Source organism: Amphiprion ocellaris, chromosome 1 (assembly GCF_022539595.1).
Source record: "Amphiprion ocellaris isolate individual 3 ecotype Okinawa chromosome 1, ASM2253959v1, whole genome shotgun sequence".
NCBI classification, from domain to species: domain Eukaryota; kingdom Metazoa; phylum Chordata; class Actinopteri; family Pomacentridae; genus Amphiprion; species Amphiprion ocellaris.
Window position 1 is genome coordinate 42,358,824 of NC_072766.1, and position 18,529 is coordinate 42,377,352.

The 18,529-nt window shown below is 41.0% G+C and overlaps 1 protein-coding gene across 7 annotated transcripts in view; it reads left to right on the plus strand.

Annotated features, from left to right (window-relative positions):
- The window catches only part of herc1 (HECT and RLD domain containing E3 ubiquitin protein ligase family member 1), a 108,714-nt gene that overhangs the window by 76,179 nt on the left and 14,006 nt on the right, over nt 1-18,529 (plus strand). For all 7 annotated transcript variants that reach the window (XM_055006365.1, XM_055006530.1, XM_055006395.1 and 4 more), the window contains 18 exons: nt 1,453-1,589; nt 2,330-2,530; nt 2,615-2,745; nt 5,507-5,712; nt 7,841-7,961; nt 8,166-8,312; nt 9,713-9,814; nt 9,889-10,062; nt 10,403-10,702; nt 12,029-12,094; nt 12,178-12,303; nt 12,862-13,000; nt 14,108-14,289; nt 14,364-14,519; nt 14,730-14,852; nt 14,934-15,036; nt 17,671-17,840; nt 18,007-18,145. In XM_055006365.1, coding sequence (XP_054862340.1) covers nt 1,453-1,589; nt 2,330-2,530; nt 2,615-2,745; nt 5,507-5,712; nt 7,841-7,961; nt 8,166-8,312; nt 9,713-9,814; nt 9,889-10,062; nt 10,403-10,702; nt 12,029-12,094; nt 12,178-12,303; nt 12,862-13,000; nt 14,108-14,289; nt 14,364-14,519; nt 14,730-14,852; nt 14,934-15,036; nt 17,671-17,840; nt 18,007-18,145 — 2,723 coding nt within the window. The remainder of the gene's footprint in view (nt 1-1,452; nt 1,590-2,329; nt 2,531-2,614; nt 2,746-5,506; nt 5,713-7,840; nt 7,962-8,165; nt 8,313-9,712; nt 9,815-9,888; nt 10,063-10,402; nt 10,703-12,028; nt 12,095-12,177; nt 12,304-12,861; nt 13,001-14,107; nt 14,290-14,363; nt 14,520-14,729; nt 14,853-14,933; nt 15,037-17,670; nt 17,841-18,006; nt 18,146-18,529) is intronic.

The following is an 18,529-nucleotide window of genomic DNA, read 5'->3' on the forward strand; positions in this document are numbered from 1 at the left end:
TGAAGATGACATTAAATGAATGATAAATCCAGTGTAAACATTGTTAATGTGGTAAATGACTATTCTAGCTGGAAACAGCTGATTTTTAATGGAATATCTCCATAGGAGTACAGAGGAACATTTCCAGCAACCATCACTCCTGTGTTCTAATGCTACATTGTGTTAGCTAATGGTGTTGAAAGGCTCATTGATGGTTAGAAAACCCTTGTGCAGTTATGTTAGCACATGAATCTGATGTGTTTAAACTCTGACCAGACAAGGTTCCAGTTTTTAGATGTTTTTATATTAAACTTCTCCCAATATAGAAAAATTTCCCAAAATGACTGAAAATTTGTGCATAATGAGCTTAAGTTGTCCAGATTTCTCATCAATTGCTCAGAATGACTTCAAATTTGTCAAGAGTGACTCAAGATGTGTCTAAAATGACTCAAAGTCCGTCCAAAATGACTTGAAATTTGCCAAATATGTGTAAAAATTGTCCAAAATCTCCACACCAGTGTAGTAGTATCTAATATCATGTCTCCATAAAGTTCCTGTAAGTTTATATAAATGGATGGATCCATATTTCTACTAAAATACAGTCTTTGATCAACATTTCACCAACTGTTGAGGCTCTAACATCAGTAGAACCTGATGTGTTGAAGTTTGACCAGACAAGGTTCCAGTTTTTAGATGTTTAGACTAAATGTTGATGTAGACTCATTGGTAGGAAGCAGAACCTGGTGTTCATAGAGGTCTAGATGTTGGTGTTCATAGAGGTCTAGATGTTGGTGTTCATAGAGGTCTAGATGTTGTTGTTCATAGAGGTCTAGATGTTGTTGTTCATAGAGGTCTAGATGTTGTTGTTCATAGAGGTCTAGATGCTGGTGTTCATAGAGGTCTAGATGCTGGTGTTCATAGAGGTCTAGATGCTGGTGTTCATAGAGGTCTAGATGCTGGTGTTAATAGAGGTCTACATGTTGGTGTTCATAGAGGTCTAGATGTTGGTGTTCATAGAGGTCTAGATGTTGGTGTTCATAGAGGTCTAGATGTTGGTGTTCATAGAGGTCTAGATGCTGGTGTTCATAGAGGTCTAGATGCTGGTGTTAATAGAGGTCTACATGTTGGTGTTCATAGAGGTCTAGATGTTGGTGTTCATAGAGGTCTAGATGCTGGTGTTCATAGAGGTCTAGATGCTGGTGTTAATAGAGGTCTACATGTTGGTGTTCATAGAGGTCTAGATGTTGGTGTTCATAGAGGTCTAGATGTTGGTGGTGGATGTGCAGAGTTACAGACTGCTTCATGTTGCCTTTATGTGGAAATTTACTAGCATCTGAGGCTGATTCTGACTGGGAGTTCTATTTCTGGAGATATTGAACCAGTAGTTTACCATAACAGCTTCCTAAAGTGGTCAGACATCAGATGTTGTGTTTTCAGATGAATAAATAAACGTTCTGTGTTTTGTTTCCTCAGTGACGGATCTTCAGAGGAGGGAATGTCTGGTCTGGGTTCTCCCAGTGATCCATGTCTGTCTCCTCTGGCCTGGAGCGTCACTGGGAGATACCTGGCTTCAGCTATGGAGAAGATGGTCAACATCTGGCAAGTTAACGGTAAAACATTCAGTGTTTTCCTTCTGTTTCATTTTGTTAAGTTAATGATCCACTTCTTTACCAGACTGGGTGGGCCACAGACTGTGAAGAAGAAGACGTGAAGGTTTCATAGCTCCCATTAGAAATAGCTGAACCTCAGGACTGGACTAGATCCAACCATCGGTTCTCTGCAGGATGTCCTTCTGTCTGGTTCCATGTCTGGTTCTAAACAGCAAACCTCCATGTTCCTCCACCAGTCCATGATTAAACCTTCATGTTCCTCCACCAATGTTTGATTAAACCTCCATGTTCCTCCACCAGTCCATGATTAAACCTCCATGTTCCTCCACCAATCTTTGATTAAACCTCCATGTTCCTCCACCAGTCCATGACTAAACCTCCATGTTCCTCCACCAATCCATGATTAAACCTCCATGTTCCTCCACCAATCTTTGAGTAAACCTCTATGTTCCTCCACCAATCCATGACTAAACCTCCATGTTCCTCCACCAGTCCATGACTAAACCTCCATGTTCCTCCACCAATCCATGATTAAACCTCCATGTTCCTCCACCAATCTTTGAGTAAACCTCTATGTTCCTCCACCAATCCATGACTAAACCTCCATGTTCCTCCACCAGTCCATGATTAAACCTCCATGTTCCTCCACCAATCTTTGATTTAACCTCCATGTTCCTCCACCAGTCCATGATTAACCCTCCATCCTGTAGTAGACCCTCAGACTTGTTCTCCTCTCTCAGGAGGTAAAGGCCTCCTGGACGTCCAGCCTCACTGGGTGTCGGCGCTGGCGTGGCCTGAGGAGGAAGCCGAGTCGCTGTGGTGTGGAGAACCCAAAGACATGCTGCTGGTGGGTCGAATGGATGGAACTCTGGGCCTCATCGAGGTTCTGGACTCGTCCACGTTTCACCGCACTGAGCTGGAGCACTGCTACCGGAAGGACGGTAGGAAGGAAGATCTGATCCTGCGGCTGACGTGAGTTTATCTAATAATAGGAAGTAATAATGAAGGAATCCGTCTGGTCTTAGTGGCCGTGATGCACATCACCTGGTACAGCGAGGACAAACCCTTCGCTGTCGGCTACGCTGACGGAAAACTGCTGATCGGATCCAAAGAGCCGCTGGAGAAAGGAGCCATTGTGGTGATTGACGCTCACAAGGTGAAGCAGAACCTCAGAACCAGTTAATCTGCAGCAAAAACACAATATATGATCAGAATAAACTTCCCACTTGGTTTCCTCCACAGTTATTTTGGTACATCAACTACTAATATTCTATTAATCCACTTTAAAACGGATTAGTAATTGTCTTTGCATCTTCTTGCTTTGCATTGATCTAAAGATTTGCAGTAAATTTTAGACTTTATATTTGCAAAATACAGTATTCTAATCAGAAAATCTATTAATTCCGTCTCTAATCTTCTCCTAAATGTTGTCTGCCATCGGCTAAACTCCTCACCTGCTTATATTATTATTATAGTTGTAGAAACTACGATTTACAGATGTTCCTCAAACGCCTCACATGCAGGCAACAGTAAACGCTGCTGGTATCACTTCAGTTCGCCAAAAACTAGTTAGAAAATGGTAAAATCTCATGTTTTAATGTCAGATTTGCCAACTTTAAACCGTGTCTCCTTTTAAAAAATATGACAGTTTTCTGTATTTTAATCATAAACACTGTAGTCGATCATGTTTAAGTGCAAGAGGCTAAAATCGTCATTGTTGTTGATGTTTTAATGATGTTTTTTCAGTTCTAGCACTGCGTTCGTTATTGTGATTAAATGCTTACTGTTTTTAATTGTGTTTTTTGATGTTTTTTGTTGTTGTTTTTGTATATTTGTCTTATTTCCTTGGATGAAATGTGCTGAGAACAGACAGAATAGTTTATAGTAGATCAGAATGATGGAATGGATCCAGCAGAGGGCACATTTTTTAACTACTGGTTCTTGAAAATGGGGGAAAAAAAGGCAGAATTTACTGTTGGTGCTATTGTATCTCCATAAAATTCCTGTAAGTGTATAGCTATGGATGGATCCATATTTCTACTAAAATACAGTCTTTGGTCCACATTTCACCAACTTTAGAGGCTCTAACATCAGTAGAATCTGATGTGTTTCAACTATGATCAGACAAGGTTTCAGTTTTTAGATATTTCGACTTGAAATCTGTTCAGAATGACTGAAAATTTTCCAAAAATGACTACAAAATGTCCAAAATTAGTCTAAATATGAGGTAAAATTGTCTAAACGACTCAAAATTACTGATAATGTCCCCAAAATGACTTGAATTTTGTCTAAAATGATTAAAAATTGTCCAAAGTGACTATAATGAATAATTATTGGTACTTGAAAATGGAAAACAAGTGGAAAATGTTCAGATCATGGTGAAACACATCATCTGTTAATTTATTTCTCCAGTTCAGTCTGTTTGTCTTTATATTGTTGTAGAACCTCCCTCTAACCTTCCCTGTTCCTCCAGGAGTCCATCTATTTGTTCTAGAACCTCCCTCTGACTGTTCCTCCAGGAGTCCATCTATTTGTTCTAGAACCTCCTTCCAACTGTTCCTGTTCTTCCAGGAGTCCATCTATTAGTTCTAGAACCTCCCTCTAACTGTTCCTGTTCCTCCAGGAGTCCATCTATTTGTTCTAGAACCTCCCTCTAACTGTTCCTGTTCTTCCAGGAGTCCATCTATTAGTTCTAGAACCTCCCTCTAACTGTTCCTGTTCTTCCAGGAGTCCATCTATTAGTTCTAGAACGTCCCTCTACCTGTTCCTGTTCCTCCAGGAGTCCATCTATTTGTTCCAGAACCTCCCTCTAACTGTTCCTGTTCCTCCAGGAGTCCATCTATTAGTTCTAGAACCTCCCTCTAACTGTTCCTGTCCCTCCAGGAGTCCATCTGTTTGTTCTAGAACGTCCCTCTACCTGTTCCTCCAGGAGTCCATCTATTTGTTCCAGAACCTCCCTCTAACTGTTCCTGTTCCTCCAGGAGTCCATCTATTTGTTCTAGAACCTCCCTCTAACTGTTCCTGTTCCTCCAGGAGTCCATCTATTTGTTCTAGAACCTCCTTCCAACTGTTCCTGTTCTTCCAGGAGTCCATCTATTAGTTCTAGAACCTCCCTCTAACTGTTCCTGTTCCTCCAGGAGTCCATCTATTTGTTCTGGAACCTCCCTCTAACTGTTCCTGTTCCTCCAGGAGTCCATCTATTAGTTCTAGAACCTCCCTCTAACTGTTCCTGTTCCTCCAGGAGTCCATCTATTTGTTCTAGAACCTCCCTCTAACTGTTCCTGTTCCTCCAGGAGTCCATCTATTTGTTCTAGAACCTCCTTCCAACTGTTCCTGTTCTTCCAGGAGTCCATCTATTAGTTCTAGAACCTCCCTCTAACTGTTCCTGTTCTTCCAGGAGTCCATCTATTAGTTCTAGAACCTCCCTCTAACTGTTCCTGTTCCTCCAGGAGTCCATCTATTAGTTCTAGAACCTCCCTCTAACTGTTCCTGTTCCTCCAGGAGTCCATCTGTTTGTTCTAGAACGTCCCTCTACCTGTTCCTGTTCCTCCAGGAGTCCATCTATTTGGTCCAGAACGTCCCTCTACCTGTTCCTGTTCCTTCAGGAGTCCATCTGTTTGTTCTAGAACCTCCCTCTAACTGTTCCTGTTCCTCCAGGAGTCCATCTATTTGGTCCAGAACGTCCCTCTACCTGTTCCTGTTCCTTCAGGAGTCCATCTATTTGGTCCAGAACGTCCCTCTACCTGTTCCTGTTCCTTCAGGAGTCCATCTGTTTGTTCTAGAACCTCCCTCTAACTGTTCCTGTTCCTTCAGGAGTCCATCTGTTTGGTCCAGAACGTCCCTCTACCTGTTCCTGTTCCTTCAGGAGTCCATCTGTTTGTTCTAGAACCTCCGTCTAATTAATTCTGTTCCTCCAGGAGTCCATCTCCAGTATGCGCTGGAGTCCTTCTGGTCAGATTCTGCTGACTTGTGCCAAAGAGGAGACGGTGAAGCTCTGGGCCAGTCCGGACTCTGGTTCTGGTTGGCGCTGCCTCCAGAGCCTCAGACACCCATCATTGGTTAATGGAGTTGCCTGGTCCAGTTTGATTGGTCGAGGCCCGAAGCCCCTCAGCATGCTGGCCGTGTACGTAAACCTGAATATTAACTGGGTTTGGTGCTGTCACAGTTTCAGGAGAATTCATTTCTGTTTTTCTTCACATTTTCCACCAAAGAACAGTCTTTTTCTTATGCAAGTGATGAATATTTACAGCAGTTTTAGATTAAAAACACTTTCAGCAGGTTTTTCTCTCTAAATTTGATTCTGTTTAAACAACATCTGAGGAACTATTAAAAATAGAAGTATAGCAGAAAAAAATCCATTAGATGAACCTTTATTACAAGTTAAACGTTTGGAGATGTCAGCTTACTCAGGGGTTTCTCTATTTTTGTTATAAAAATGTAATTTTCATCCATCCATTATCTATACACCACTTAATCCTCACTAGGGTCATGGGGGGGGCTGGAGTCTATCCCAGCTGACTCAGGTGAAGGCAGGGGACACCCTAGACAGGTCACCAGTCTGTCACAGGGCTACATACAGAGACAAACAATCACTCTCACATTCACACCTACGGGCAATTTAGAATGATCAATTAACCTCAGCATATTTTTGGACTGTGGGAGGAAGCCGGAGTACCCGGAGAAAACCCACGCATGCACAGGGAGAACATGCAAACTCCATGCAGAAAGATCCCGGGAAAGCCGGGACGCGAACCAGGGACCTTCTAGCTGCAAGGTGAAAGTGCTAACCACTAGACCACTGTGCAGCCCCTACAAATTTAATTTTTAAAAATTTATTTATTGGGTTATTCCATCTTAAATCATCAAATTCTTTCTGCTCTACCATCTCTGATTTATTTTGAACTTATCATATTTTATAGATACGAAGATATTTGTGAAATTTTAGCTCAATTTATCAAACGCTTTCTGAGATAATGTTTTTAGAATTTCCCCCTTCGACCCACATTCAGCAGGTCTTTTCTCATATTTAAGTGAGTCTGTTTGAACAACAACATCTGAGGAACTATTAAAGATAAAACCCTGAAATTTTCTGCTATTTCTCATCATGTCACTGATTTATAATCTATAATATTTGGACAAATAGATCAGATAATCTGCAGACAGAAAAGATTAACAGGAAAGTGTTTAACAGTGTAATACCTGCCACTGCCAGAAGGGGGAGACAGAAGCTGCAGGTTTCTGTACGTCTTAATGAGACACAAGATAAATTAATATTCATGTTTTAAAATATATTTACTGTTATTTTAATAAAGAATGGCCAATAATTTCTTAACTGTTATTTAAAAATTTCCCCCTTTTGTTAAATTACAGATAATAATAATAATAATAATAATAATAATAATAATAATAATAAACAGTAAAATCCCAGAAAAAAAGCAATAATTTACCCAAAAAAGCAGCCAAAACTTTTAAAAACATCCATATAAAATTCTTTTTCCTAATATTAATTTGTTCTTTTACAACATTTGACAATAAATTACATTGTTATTATTTTATACTGTATTTCAATCATCCAAAATTAACAGCAGCATTTTATAGATGTTTGCTGTTATTTAAAAGAAAAAATATGAATATTGAAGATCTAAAAAATGGGAATTTTTAAAAACATATTAAACTTACATGTTTTCCAGTTTTATTATTTATTAGTTACACTGTAAAAAAAAGGCAGAAAATGAAACAAATTTGAAATAAAAACAGACACAAAACAACAATAAAACACACAAAACAACAGAAAAAAAAGACAAAACAGCAGAAAAACAGACACAAAAGCAAAATTTTACAGATATTTGCTGTTATTTAAAAGAAAAAATGTGTCTTAAAGATTTTGTGTGTACATATTGTAAGTTTTCAGCTTCATTATTTAAGAGTTTAATTCTCAAAGAGGCAGATTTTCTGCCTCTTTGAGAGTTAAACTCTTAAATAATGAAGCTGAAACACTTGTAACAGCTGACATTGGGCATCTTTTACCGATTATTGATTATCAAAGATCTCAAAGATTTTATTGATCTTTTTTCTGTATTATACATTTACAAAGATGACTAATTGATTATTTTTGTTTATTTTTTTGTCACTTTTGTCTTGTTTTTAACCCAAATAATCCCGAATATATCATGATTACTGTATATTCTCCAGAGATTCTAGCGTTTCCTCAGGTTTTCTGTTGTTTTAAAGAGTCTCTGTGTTTTTTCCAGATGCTGCCAGAACGGACTCGTCTCTGTCTGGACGGTTCCTCAGGAGATCAACAACTTCGCGGAATCCTCCTGTTCAGATTCGGAGGGCTGGTGGGAGAGCGAGGCCAAGCACAAACTAACGGTGATTTTAGATTTTATTTTTATGTGCTTTAACATTTTTTTTCTTTGTTTTTCTTTTTTGCATTTTAGCCTTAATTTACAGTTTTATCCTCTATTTAGTTAAATTTTTATTCTTATTTTTATACTCTTACAATACTTCATTTTTCATGTCCACAGATGCAAAGAAATGACAAAGAAATCTTGATCTTCTGTGATTTATTTCCAGTCTTCCCGGTGGTCCGACGGCGGAGCAACTTGTGTTTTCCAGCTGAAGGGTCACATCACTCCGGTCCGGACGCTGGCCTTCAGCCCAGACGGTTTAGCTCTGGTGTCCGGAGGCGTCGGAGGACTCATGAACATCTGGTCTCTGAAGGTGAGAAACTTCCAGACTTTAACAGCTCCTCACATGTTGTTGTTAAAAATGATGCTAAATCATTATAAAATGGGCTAAAATCAACATAAAAAGAGGTGAAATTGTCACAAAAAGACACAAAATTAACACGAAAGAGGCAGAATTACCTCAAAGACTCGAATTTGCCATTAAAGAAGATGCAAAATCACCAAAAATTAGGTGAAATTTACACAAAAAGACAAAAACAGCACAAAATGATGCAAAATTACCATAGAAAGATGCTAAGTCACCACAATGGCCTAAAATTGCCACAAATGTTTGTAATATATTTCATTTTCAGACCCAAGAATGTGACTTTCCATGACAGTTTTTCATATTTAAACTAGAAAAAAAAACCTGCAGAAAAAAGGTCCATCTTGGAAAAAAAATTGATGTATAAAGCTAGACTTTCAAAAATATCCATATTTCATGAAATAATCAGAGATGGTCGATCAAAAACAGTTTCAAAAAATTCTACAACTTCAGTTTCTTTTCATATTTCAACTCACCCATAATCAGAGGTCATTTTTCCAATATTACAGTTTATAAATCAATGACATGATGAGAAATAGAAAACATTTCAGGTTTTTATCTTTAATAGTTCTTCAGATATTGTTCAAACAACCTTAGATTTAATGTGATAAAATAACATGCTGGAAGTGGATCGATGAGTGATTTTAAAAGGGAATATCTCAGGAAGTATTTGATATATTTGATCTAAAATATTCAGAGTTTATGATTTAAAAAAAGATTCAATCAAATCAGAGACAGTCGAGCAGAAGGAACCTGGTGATTTACGACGGAATAATCCAAGAAATAAAGAAAAAAAACTCACCTTTTTAAGAAAAATAAAGAAAAACTCTTGAAGAAGTCAACGTCTCCAAACCTTTGACTGGTACGGCAGGTTTAAGTTGTAATACAGGTTCATTTAATGCATTTTTTTTCTTTAATGGTTTTATCTTTAATGGTTCCTAACATAACTGCAGTATTTATGTGGATTTATGTCGTAATAAAAACATGCAAAATCACTACAGAGGTGAAATTGTCACAGAAAGACAAAATCAGCACGAAAAGATACAAAATCACAGAATGAAAAAAAATTACCATAAAAAGAGGTGAAATTTCACATAAAGACACAAAATCAACATGAAAAGATGTAAAATTTCACAAAAAGATGCAAAATCACTTCAAAATGGACAAAAAATACAATAAGAGGTGAAAATTTCACATAAAGACACAAAATCAACACAAAAGAAGCAGAATTACGTCAAAGACTGAAGCTGGCCAACTATTACAGACATCACATGTAGCTGCTGTTTACAGATTCGCTGAATGCCTTGTCGCTGCTCTAACGTCTATAAATGTGTGTTAACGTTGTCCAGGACGGCTCGGTGCTGCAGACCGTCGTGGCCGGATCCGGCGCCATCCAGAACATCGTCTGGATCCCAGATGTGGGCGTCGCCGTCTGCTCCAACAGGTCCAAGGTAAAGACCTGACTGTCCACCTAGAAGCTCTGTTTATCCTCCGTCTGCTTCACGCCTGTGGTTCTGGTTTCCAGGATGTGCTGGTGGTGAACTGCTCCAAGGATTTCATGGCGTCCAACCATGTGTTGGCGACGTGCCGCACGGCGCTGAAGAAGCAAGGCGTGGTCGGCCTCAACATGGCGCCCTGCATGAGGGCGTTCCTGGAGAGGCTGCCGGTGATGCTGCAGGAGCAGTACGCCTATGAGAAGGTACAGAAAAGTTTCATGTTCCACATGAATGTTGGCACAAAAAAACACAAAATCAAACCAAAAGAGGCTGAAATTACCACAAAAAGGCACAAATGTGAATAAAAACTATGGAATTTTGGCATTTGTACTTCAAGGGCCTGAAACTAGAAATATTCCGAGTATGAAGGTAAAACTTTGCTCATTAAATAAAGTCACTATAGATACAGAACCAGAAGATTCTGAGGTGGTCGGTAAAGACAACAGCCTGGTTCATTCTTCCACAATAAAACCCAACAGTATTGGTCACAGATTATTAGTATTGATCAGTATTGGTCTTCATGGTTGTCACCTTTCCTTCCAGCCTCATGTGGTCTGTGGAGAGCAGCTGGTCCACAGCCCCTACATGCAGTGTCTGGCCTCCCTGGCCGTCGGCCTCCACCTGGACCAGCTGCTGTGTCGCCCTCCAGTACCACCGAACCTCCGCCACTGCCCTCCGGACTCTGGTACTGCTGTCTGGAGCGCCAGCGAGTGGTCCTGGCTGGACTGTTTCTCCACCACGGTGAAGGCGGCTGAGGCTCTGGCCCGAGGCGCCACCTTCCCCGAGTCCTTCTCCGTCCCCGACCTGGAGCCGGTGCCCAAAGACGAGATGGTTCTGCTGATGGTGAGGAGCTGCTGGAGCTGGAGTATTCGTACCGCTTCACTTTGTCCATGTTTTGTTGGGATTAAATTCATTTTTTTCTCAAAATTCTACACACTACCCCACAAAAATAAAACACTCAAGTATCACATGTACATAAGTATTCACACCATGAACTCAGTACTTTGTTGAGGCACCTTTGGCAGCAATTACAGCCTCCAGTCTTCTTGGGTTTGATGCCACCAGCTCGGCCCACCTGGATTTGGGGAGTTTCTCCTATTCTTCTTTGTACGTCCTCTCAATGTCAATGAGGTTGAATGGGGAGCGGTGGTGCAACAGCTGTTTTCAGGTCTTTCCAGAGATGTTCAGTCCATAAATGTTTAGGTCTTTACAGAGATGTTCAATTGATTTTTAAGTCCCGGGTTAGGAAAGTCCTAACCCTAATTCTAACCCTGACCTGAAATGTTCAGGTCTTTCCAGAGATCAGTCGGACTCAGACAGAGATCAGACAGAAACCGATTGAACATCTCTGTAAAGACCTGAACATTTCAGGTCATGGTTAGGGTGAGCCTGGACTTGAAATCCGAGTTCAGTCAAGTTCAAGTCTAGCCTCTGGCTGGACTTGAACCCAATTGAACATCTCTGGAGAGACCTCAAATGGTCAAGTCTTCCACAGATTTTCAGTCGATTTTAAATCTGGGTTAAAATTACACAAGTCTGACCCTAACCTGAAATGGTCAAGTCTTTCCAGAGATGTTCAGTCGGGAAGTCTTTGGGTGTTTCCAGAAATGTTCAATCAGGAAGTGTTCCACAGATGTTCAGTCAGTAACAAGTCCAAGTTAGGGCTAGATAAGTCAGACCCTGATCTGAAATGTTCAGGTCTTTCCAGAGATGTGCAGTCAGGTTCAAGTCCTGGCTCTGGCTGGGCCACTCAAGTACATTCAGAGACTTGTCCGACAGCCATTCCTTGGTCATCTTGGCTGTGTTCTTAGGGTTGTTGTCCTGTTGGAAGGTGAACCTTCACCCCAGTCTGAGGTCCAGAGCGCTCTAGAGCAGGTCTTTGTCAAGCATGAGTCTGGTCTCTCACTGGACTTGAACCTGATTGAACATTTCTGGAAAGACCTGAACATTTTCTGACTGATCATCTCTGGATGTTCCTGTTTGCTACCCTTCCCCAGATCTGGGCCTCGATACAATCCTGTCTCAGAGGTCTACAGACAACTCCTTTGACTTCATGGTTTGGTTTGTGCTCTAGAAACATTTCGTGAAGCGGTATGAATACTTTGTGGATGTACTGTATTGATAATAATGAACATCCGTCCAGGTTCTGATGATGGTTTGTTTCTGCAGGACAACAGTAAATGGGCGTCTGGGATGGACGAACAGATCATGTCCTGGGCCACGTCCAGACCAGAGGTACTTCATAATGAATGTGTTTAGTCTCCTGACACTCTGAGCTGATAGCGGCCGTTTTAACCCACTGTTGGTTGTGTTTTCAGGACTGGCACCTCGGGGGGAAGTGTGATGTGTTTCTGTGGGGAGCAGGTCGACATGGTCAGCTGGCCGAAGCCGGAAGGAACATCCTGGTACCGACCACAGCCCCATCCTTCTCTCAGGCCCAACAGGTGACCAGAAAACACACAAACTAACCATATTCTATATATTTACTCTGTCAAGCAATGCGGTGGAGTTATGTGACGATCGGCATTGGTTTATTCATCTGTCTGTCTGTCTGTTTGCAACATTACTCAAAAATGGACTGGGCGCCCGTATAGCTCAACAGGTTAAGCAGGCGACCCATGTACAGGGGCTGGTCCCCGATGCAGCTGGCCCGGGTTCGATTCCCGCTCGTGGCCCTTTGCTGCATGTCTTCCCCCAACTCTTCTTCCCTGTTTCCTGTCTCTCTCTCACTGCGCCTATCTAATAAAGCTGACAAAAAGGCCAAAAAAATAACTTTTTAAAAAAAAAAAATAAATAAAAAAAAAAATGGACTAACAAATTTAGAGGAAATTTTCAGGGAAGATCAGAAATGACACAAAGACCAACTGATTAGATTTTGGCAGCGATGCGGCTTATAGTCTTGTTTTAAAGTACGTCAGTCATAAAATGTGACTCTTGCTTACTTTCGGAATCTGTAGCTCTTTATTTCCTGCTTATGTTTACTGTTTCATCGTCTCCTGCAGGTTGTCTGTGGTCAGAACTGCACCTTCGTGATCCAACCCAACGGGACGGTTCTAGCCTGTGGAGAAGGAAGTTATGGTCGACTGGGTCAAGGCAACTCTGATGATCTGCACGTCCTGACTGTTATCTCAGCGCTACAAGGTGACACCACAACTTTATCCATGAACCAGTGTATCAAATTATCTATTTTAGTAACAAATAGAAGCAAAAAAATATCTAAAAAGAAGAAAATCAGTAGAAATTATGGTGGAAATCTCAGCGAATATGACCTCATATCAAAAATTTTACCTGATTTGAACTTGTGCAGTGATGCTCTGCTCCCAGTGCTCCCACAAGACTCCCTGAAAGTGCAGCTCTGTAGACATGTCAGGTCCATTTGTGATGATCTGCTAAGCAAAACATTTAAACCTGGATTTCATTTTGAGGAAGAGGAAATGGTTGCAAATTAGGCAAATAGTGTACATGAGGTTGTTGTGGCCAAAAAACCTTTTGACCGGACACACAGTGAATCAGCGCACCATCATGCCACATTTCTTTGTGCTCAGCGTTTTCCCTGAGATGAAGAAGTTTAGAGTCTTTGTTTATGAAAATCAAAAACCTGGTTTGCATTAGGTTCCATGGCTCTGTTGAAGTAGTTTACTTGTGCAGTGCTGCTCTGCTTCCAGTGCTCCTGTAACACTCATATCACTCCCTGGAATTGTAACTCCATTTTTGATGAGCTGAATTTCCTAAACTAAACCTCTCAACTTCAATTTCATTTTGGTGAAGAGGAAAAAGTTGCAAATTAGGCAAGTTGGATAGATGAGGTTGTTGTGGCCAAAACAATCTTATGACCAGATACACAGTGAATCAGAGCACCAACATGCCACAGCCCTCAAAATCCTCAGGATGTTACATTTCTGGGTCTATAAAAGTCATAAACCTCGTTTAAATTCACCTCCATCCCTGTCGAAGTAGCTTTTTGTGCAGTGCTGCTGTGCTCCCAGAGCTCCTGTAACACTAGTAAAATACTCACTGGAAGTCCAACTAAATCTGTGATGAGCTGAATCTCCTAAAATGAGTCAAAACTGAAACTTGAATATCATCTTGGGGAAGAGGAGGAAGTGCCAGGGAGACAAATCTGGTGATCAGGATGGGTGAGGAGCTATGATTGTGTTGTTTTTGCCAAAAAACAGGTGTATTTTGTGTTGTTACTGCCCCCTAGTGGCCGACAGATTGGTGACTTGTTTTTTTACCGTCTGTTTCCAGGTTTCGTGGTGACCCAGCTGGTGACGTCCTGCGGCAGCGACGGTCACTCCATGGCGCTGACGGAGAGCGGCGAGGTGTTCAGCTGGGGCGACGGCGACTACGGCAAGCTGGGCCACGGAAACAGCGACCGGCAGCGGCGACCGCGACAGATCGAAGCTCTGCAGGGGGAGGAGGTGGTGCAGGTCGGTCTGAGATCTAAGACGTGATGTTTATTACCTGATAGACATCGGTAGTGACAGATCTAATCTCCCCTCAGATGTCTTGTGGGTTTAAGCATTCGGCTGTGGTAACAGCTGACGGGAAGCTCTTCACCTTCGGTAACGGTGATTACGGTCGGCTGGGGTTAGGAAACACCTCCAACAAGAAGCTACCGGAGAAGGTCACTGCTCTGGAGGGATACCAAGTCGGACAGGTAGACAGAACAATAGGGCAGTAATTAAATCTTTATTACAAATATGGGCTAAAGCTGCAGTGAAAGATTTAGAGACACCGACTCATTTTTAGCCAAAATAGTGAGAAGCATTCGTCTCTTTTGACTTCTCTTTTATTTTGATTTCAAAAATATGACTTTTGTTCATCAGGTATGTTTGCCGTCAGTTCAGACTTTTTGTTTCCTCCTCAGGTCGCTTGTGGTCTGAACCACACTCTGGTTGTCTCTGCTGATGGGATGATGGTTTGGGCATTCGGTGATGGAGATTATGGAAAACTGGGACTTGGTAACTCTACGGCCAAGTCGTCTCCTCAGGTACAGTCTGACACCTGAAGGTAGCACCTGAGGAACTGGATTTAAATGATTCTAACATCGGAGTGTTTTCCATTTCTTCAGAAAGTGGACGTTCTCTGTGGAATCGGCATCAAGAAAGTGGCCTGTGGGACTCAGTTCTCTGTGGCTTTAACCAAAGATGGAAAAGTTTTCACGTTTGGTCAGGGTAAGATCTGGTTTCTCTTCTTACTTTCTTTTCATTATTATTAGGGACCAAGCACGTAGGACCCTATTGGAATGCAAGAATTTATTGTTATTCTCTCCTCAAATGAATTGCGTTTTTGAAGCCTAAACATGCTCAGAAACTCTTGAAAATTTGCAAACTCATCAGAACTGGCAAAAACGTTGATATTTTATGGGACAAGTGTGTGGAAAAATTACTCCATAGCGCTCCCTGCATCATTACTACAGGCAGAACATTTCACTTACATCTACCATATTTGGTAGGCATATGAAGCACAAGGCGAACAAAAATGCCTCTTGGAGCCATATCCTTAACCCAGCTTAAAGTCTGCCATTTTGAATTAACTGTGAGATTTTTGGGCATTTTTGATCATTTCCAAGAGCAAACTCCTGATAGGGGGTAACTCCAAGAGACCTCAAGTTTGGCCAGTATATACAACAGGACATAGTGGTGAAAAGTTACCAAAATCTTCCTCAACCATCAAACTTTGGTCCTTCACCATGAAACAGGAAGTGCTGTGTCAATGCCCTGAACATGCTCCAATCTGCCTCAGACTTTACATGTTTGATCACAGTCCTGCCCTGATCACATTTATATGCCAATATCCATTCACAGTCATAGCGCCACCTTGTGACAACAGGTAATGATATGTTTTTCACTTTGATGTATTGTTGTTAGCCTGTTGCCTACATAAAGATTCATTATTCTTTCATCCTCTTAACATTGGCTCTCAACTCATTTTAGCCTTGTAGCAATGGTTCCCAGTATGTTTCAGCCTCTTCAAACTGGTTCCCAGTATGTTTCAGCCTCTTTACACTGGCTTCAATCTATTTCATCCCCTTTTTAAACATCAATTTGAACTTTTATGTCTCTTTTTCTAAGACTTTTCTGTTTCTCCTTATAAAACACATTTTAATTCTGAAAACTTCTGTATATTTGCACGTATCTTTGCTTGAAACTTTGTGATGTAATCTTTGAAATTGGTCAGCTGCATCTCAACACCTTGACAAACCAAAGAGAAAACCTGGCAAAACAACAAAACAGTTTATTGATTTTGTGATGTTGTACAGGAAAAGATGGATTTATGTTAAAATCACTCACACAAGTTTTTTCTCATTACATAAGCTTAAAACTCTCAGACTTGGTTCTTATTTAACTTTTTATCTTCAATTGTATGAAAAAGGTCATGTCAGATATCTGCTGCCTGAAACTGGAGGCTCTTTGTAGTGTTTTAAAATAAGTCATAAGACACGAAGATCTCCTGAATGAACCAAAAACACGAGCTCTTCATCATCAGACAAAGATAGAGCCAAGAGAAAATGAGTGAGATTACTTTCTGCAGACTGAAGGATGCTTTTTATTGAATTGATTTTTGGAACCAGGTAATGAATTCCTTTAAAGTTTTAAATTTATCTTCCTGGAATTGTTAAACATCCTCTTCAGTTCCTGTTTCCTCAAGGAACCAATAATCAGATCTGATGTTCAGCATTTTTCTCATCAACAGTATCGTTGTTTTGTTTTTTTAAACAGATTCCAGATAAATAGATTTTAAAAAGCTCTGTTTTGGTTCTCATGAAGCTTCTTCTCAGTCTGCAGTCACTCTATGCATTTAATCAATATCCTGATTGGTTACGCATCACCAATAACAGACAATCAACACTTATAGATAAAGTTATTTTTGATACATATACATTTTTTCATGTGTGATCAGCACTACTACTCACTTTATCTGTGTTTGTTCTACTTTTATAGTAGCAGCAGACAAGAACTTTAAAACCCAATGTGGAGGTAGGGATCGGTCTTGGGAATTTTTGGTGTCAACAGGTATCAATATAAACCTTTTCCTGCTTTTTTGTTTACATCTTTTGTTGGGCAAAAATGACTGTCAGATGTTCCACTGGGATGTAAGAAAACTGTTAGAACTTATTCCAGCTTAGTTTGAAAAATCTTCACTGGCCTGAAGTCAGCAAGCCTCATAAAAGTCTTTGTCTCAGATGTACACCGATCAACCACAACATTATGACCGCTGACAGGTGAACAACACTAATCATATTGGTTTTATGTGGTGCTCCGCTGGAAAACCTTGGATGGCATCCGTGTTGATGAGACTTAGACACCCAAATAGACATCTCAGAACAAGCACCCTCCTTCATGCAAATGGAAATCCTAAATATCACTGACCTACCCCCGCAGAAAATACACCCCACCACATCACAAAAACATCAATCAAGAACATTGTGAGGAACATAATAGTCGCCCAAGATGTTGATTTGAGCTCCAGACTTCCTAAACCCCATTCTGATCAAGCATCAACAGGATGCAGTGGAGCAAGTTTGATTCCCAGAGGCCCCACTGCACAACCCCGAGTACCCAAAGGGTAACATCCTGGTCCAGACTCCATAGGGCACCCCGAGAGGTCCTCTGGTCCAAACCTCATAGGACATCCTGAGAGGTCCTCTGGTCCAGACCCCATAGGGTGCCCTGAGAGGTCCTCTGGTCCAGGCCCAGTGGTTCAGAACATATTTGACAACATAAGGGGGACCTACACAGTGTTAGTCAGGTGGTTGTAATGTTATGCCTGATCCCTGTTTGTATCTGTTCCCTCTCCTGTCGCAGATCGCCTGATCGGCCTTCCAGAAGGTCGAGCCAGAAACCACAACCGTCCCCAGCAGGTTCCAGCTCTGTCAGCGATCCACATCCAGGACATTGCTATCGGAGCTGAACACACTCTGGTTCTGTCCTCCACTGGAGACGTTTACACCTGGGGCAGCAACTCAGAGGGACAGGTAACCCACCAACACACTGGACTCTGTGGGCTTTCACTGAAGATGAGTTTATCGAACATAGAATTATTTTTATTGACTGAACTCATGTTGTCTGGTGTTCTGGTTATAAATCATTAACCCATGTAGAGTTTGGTTGATAATGAATCTGTGGTTTGTGTTGGTGCAGCTGGGTTTGGGTCACACTAACCACGTCAGAGAACCAACGCTGGCGACGGCACTGCAGGGGAAGAACATCCACCAGATCTCAGCCGGACGCTGCCACAGCGCTGCCTGGACGGCTCCGTCGGTTCCACCTCGAGCTCCAGGTCAGACTGAAAAGACGATACAACTGTTTGTCCAACAGGCGGAAAAATAATAATCCAATTACACAAAAGAAGAATAATATAAAATATAACAATAAACTGCAAAGAATCCACATTATAATTCAGTTTTTACAGAAGCACTGCAGGAAAACTAACATTTAGGACAAGTACAGTTATTTAAACAGCATATTTAAAACAAAAACTGCTGCATTAAAGTGCATTTCAGTAGAAGATTCGAATACCCTCAAGAATGTATCTAAAAAGCTAAAATATTGTGGTTAAGACTCTATGGTGTAAATTATGGTGCGAAATTAAGAAATAAAGTCTTACAAAAAATTACATAAAATACAATTTTCCTGTCCGTTTCCCCTCTCCTTCATGTCTATT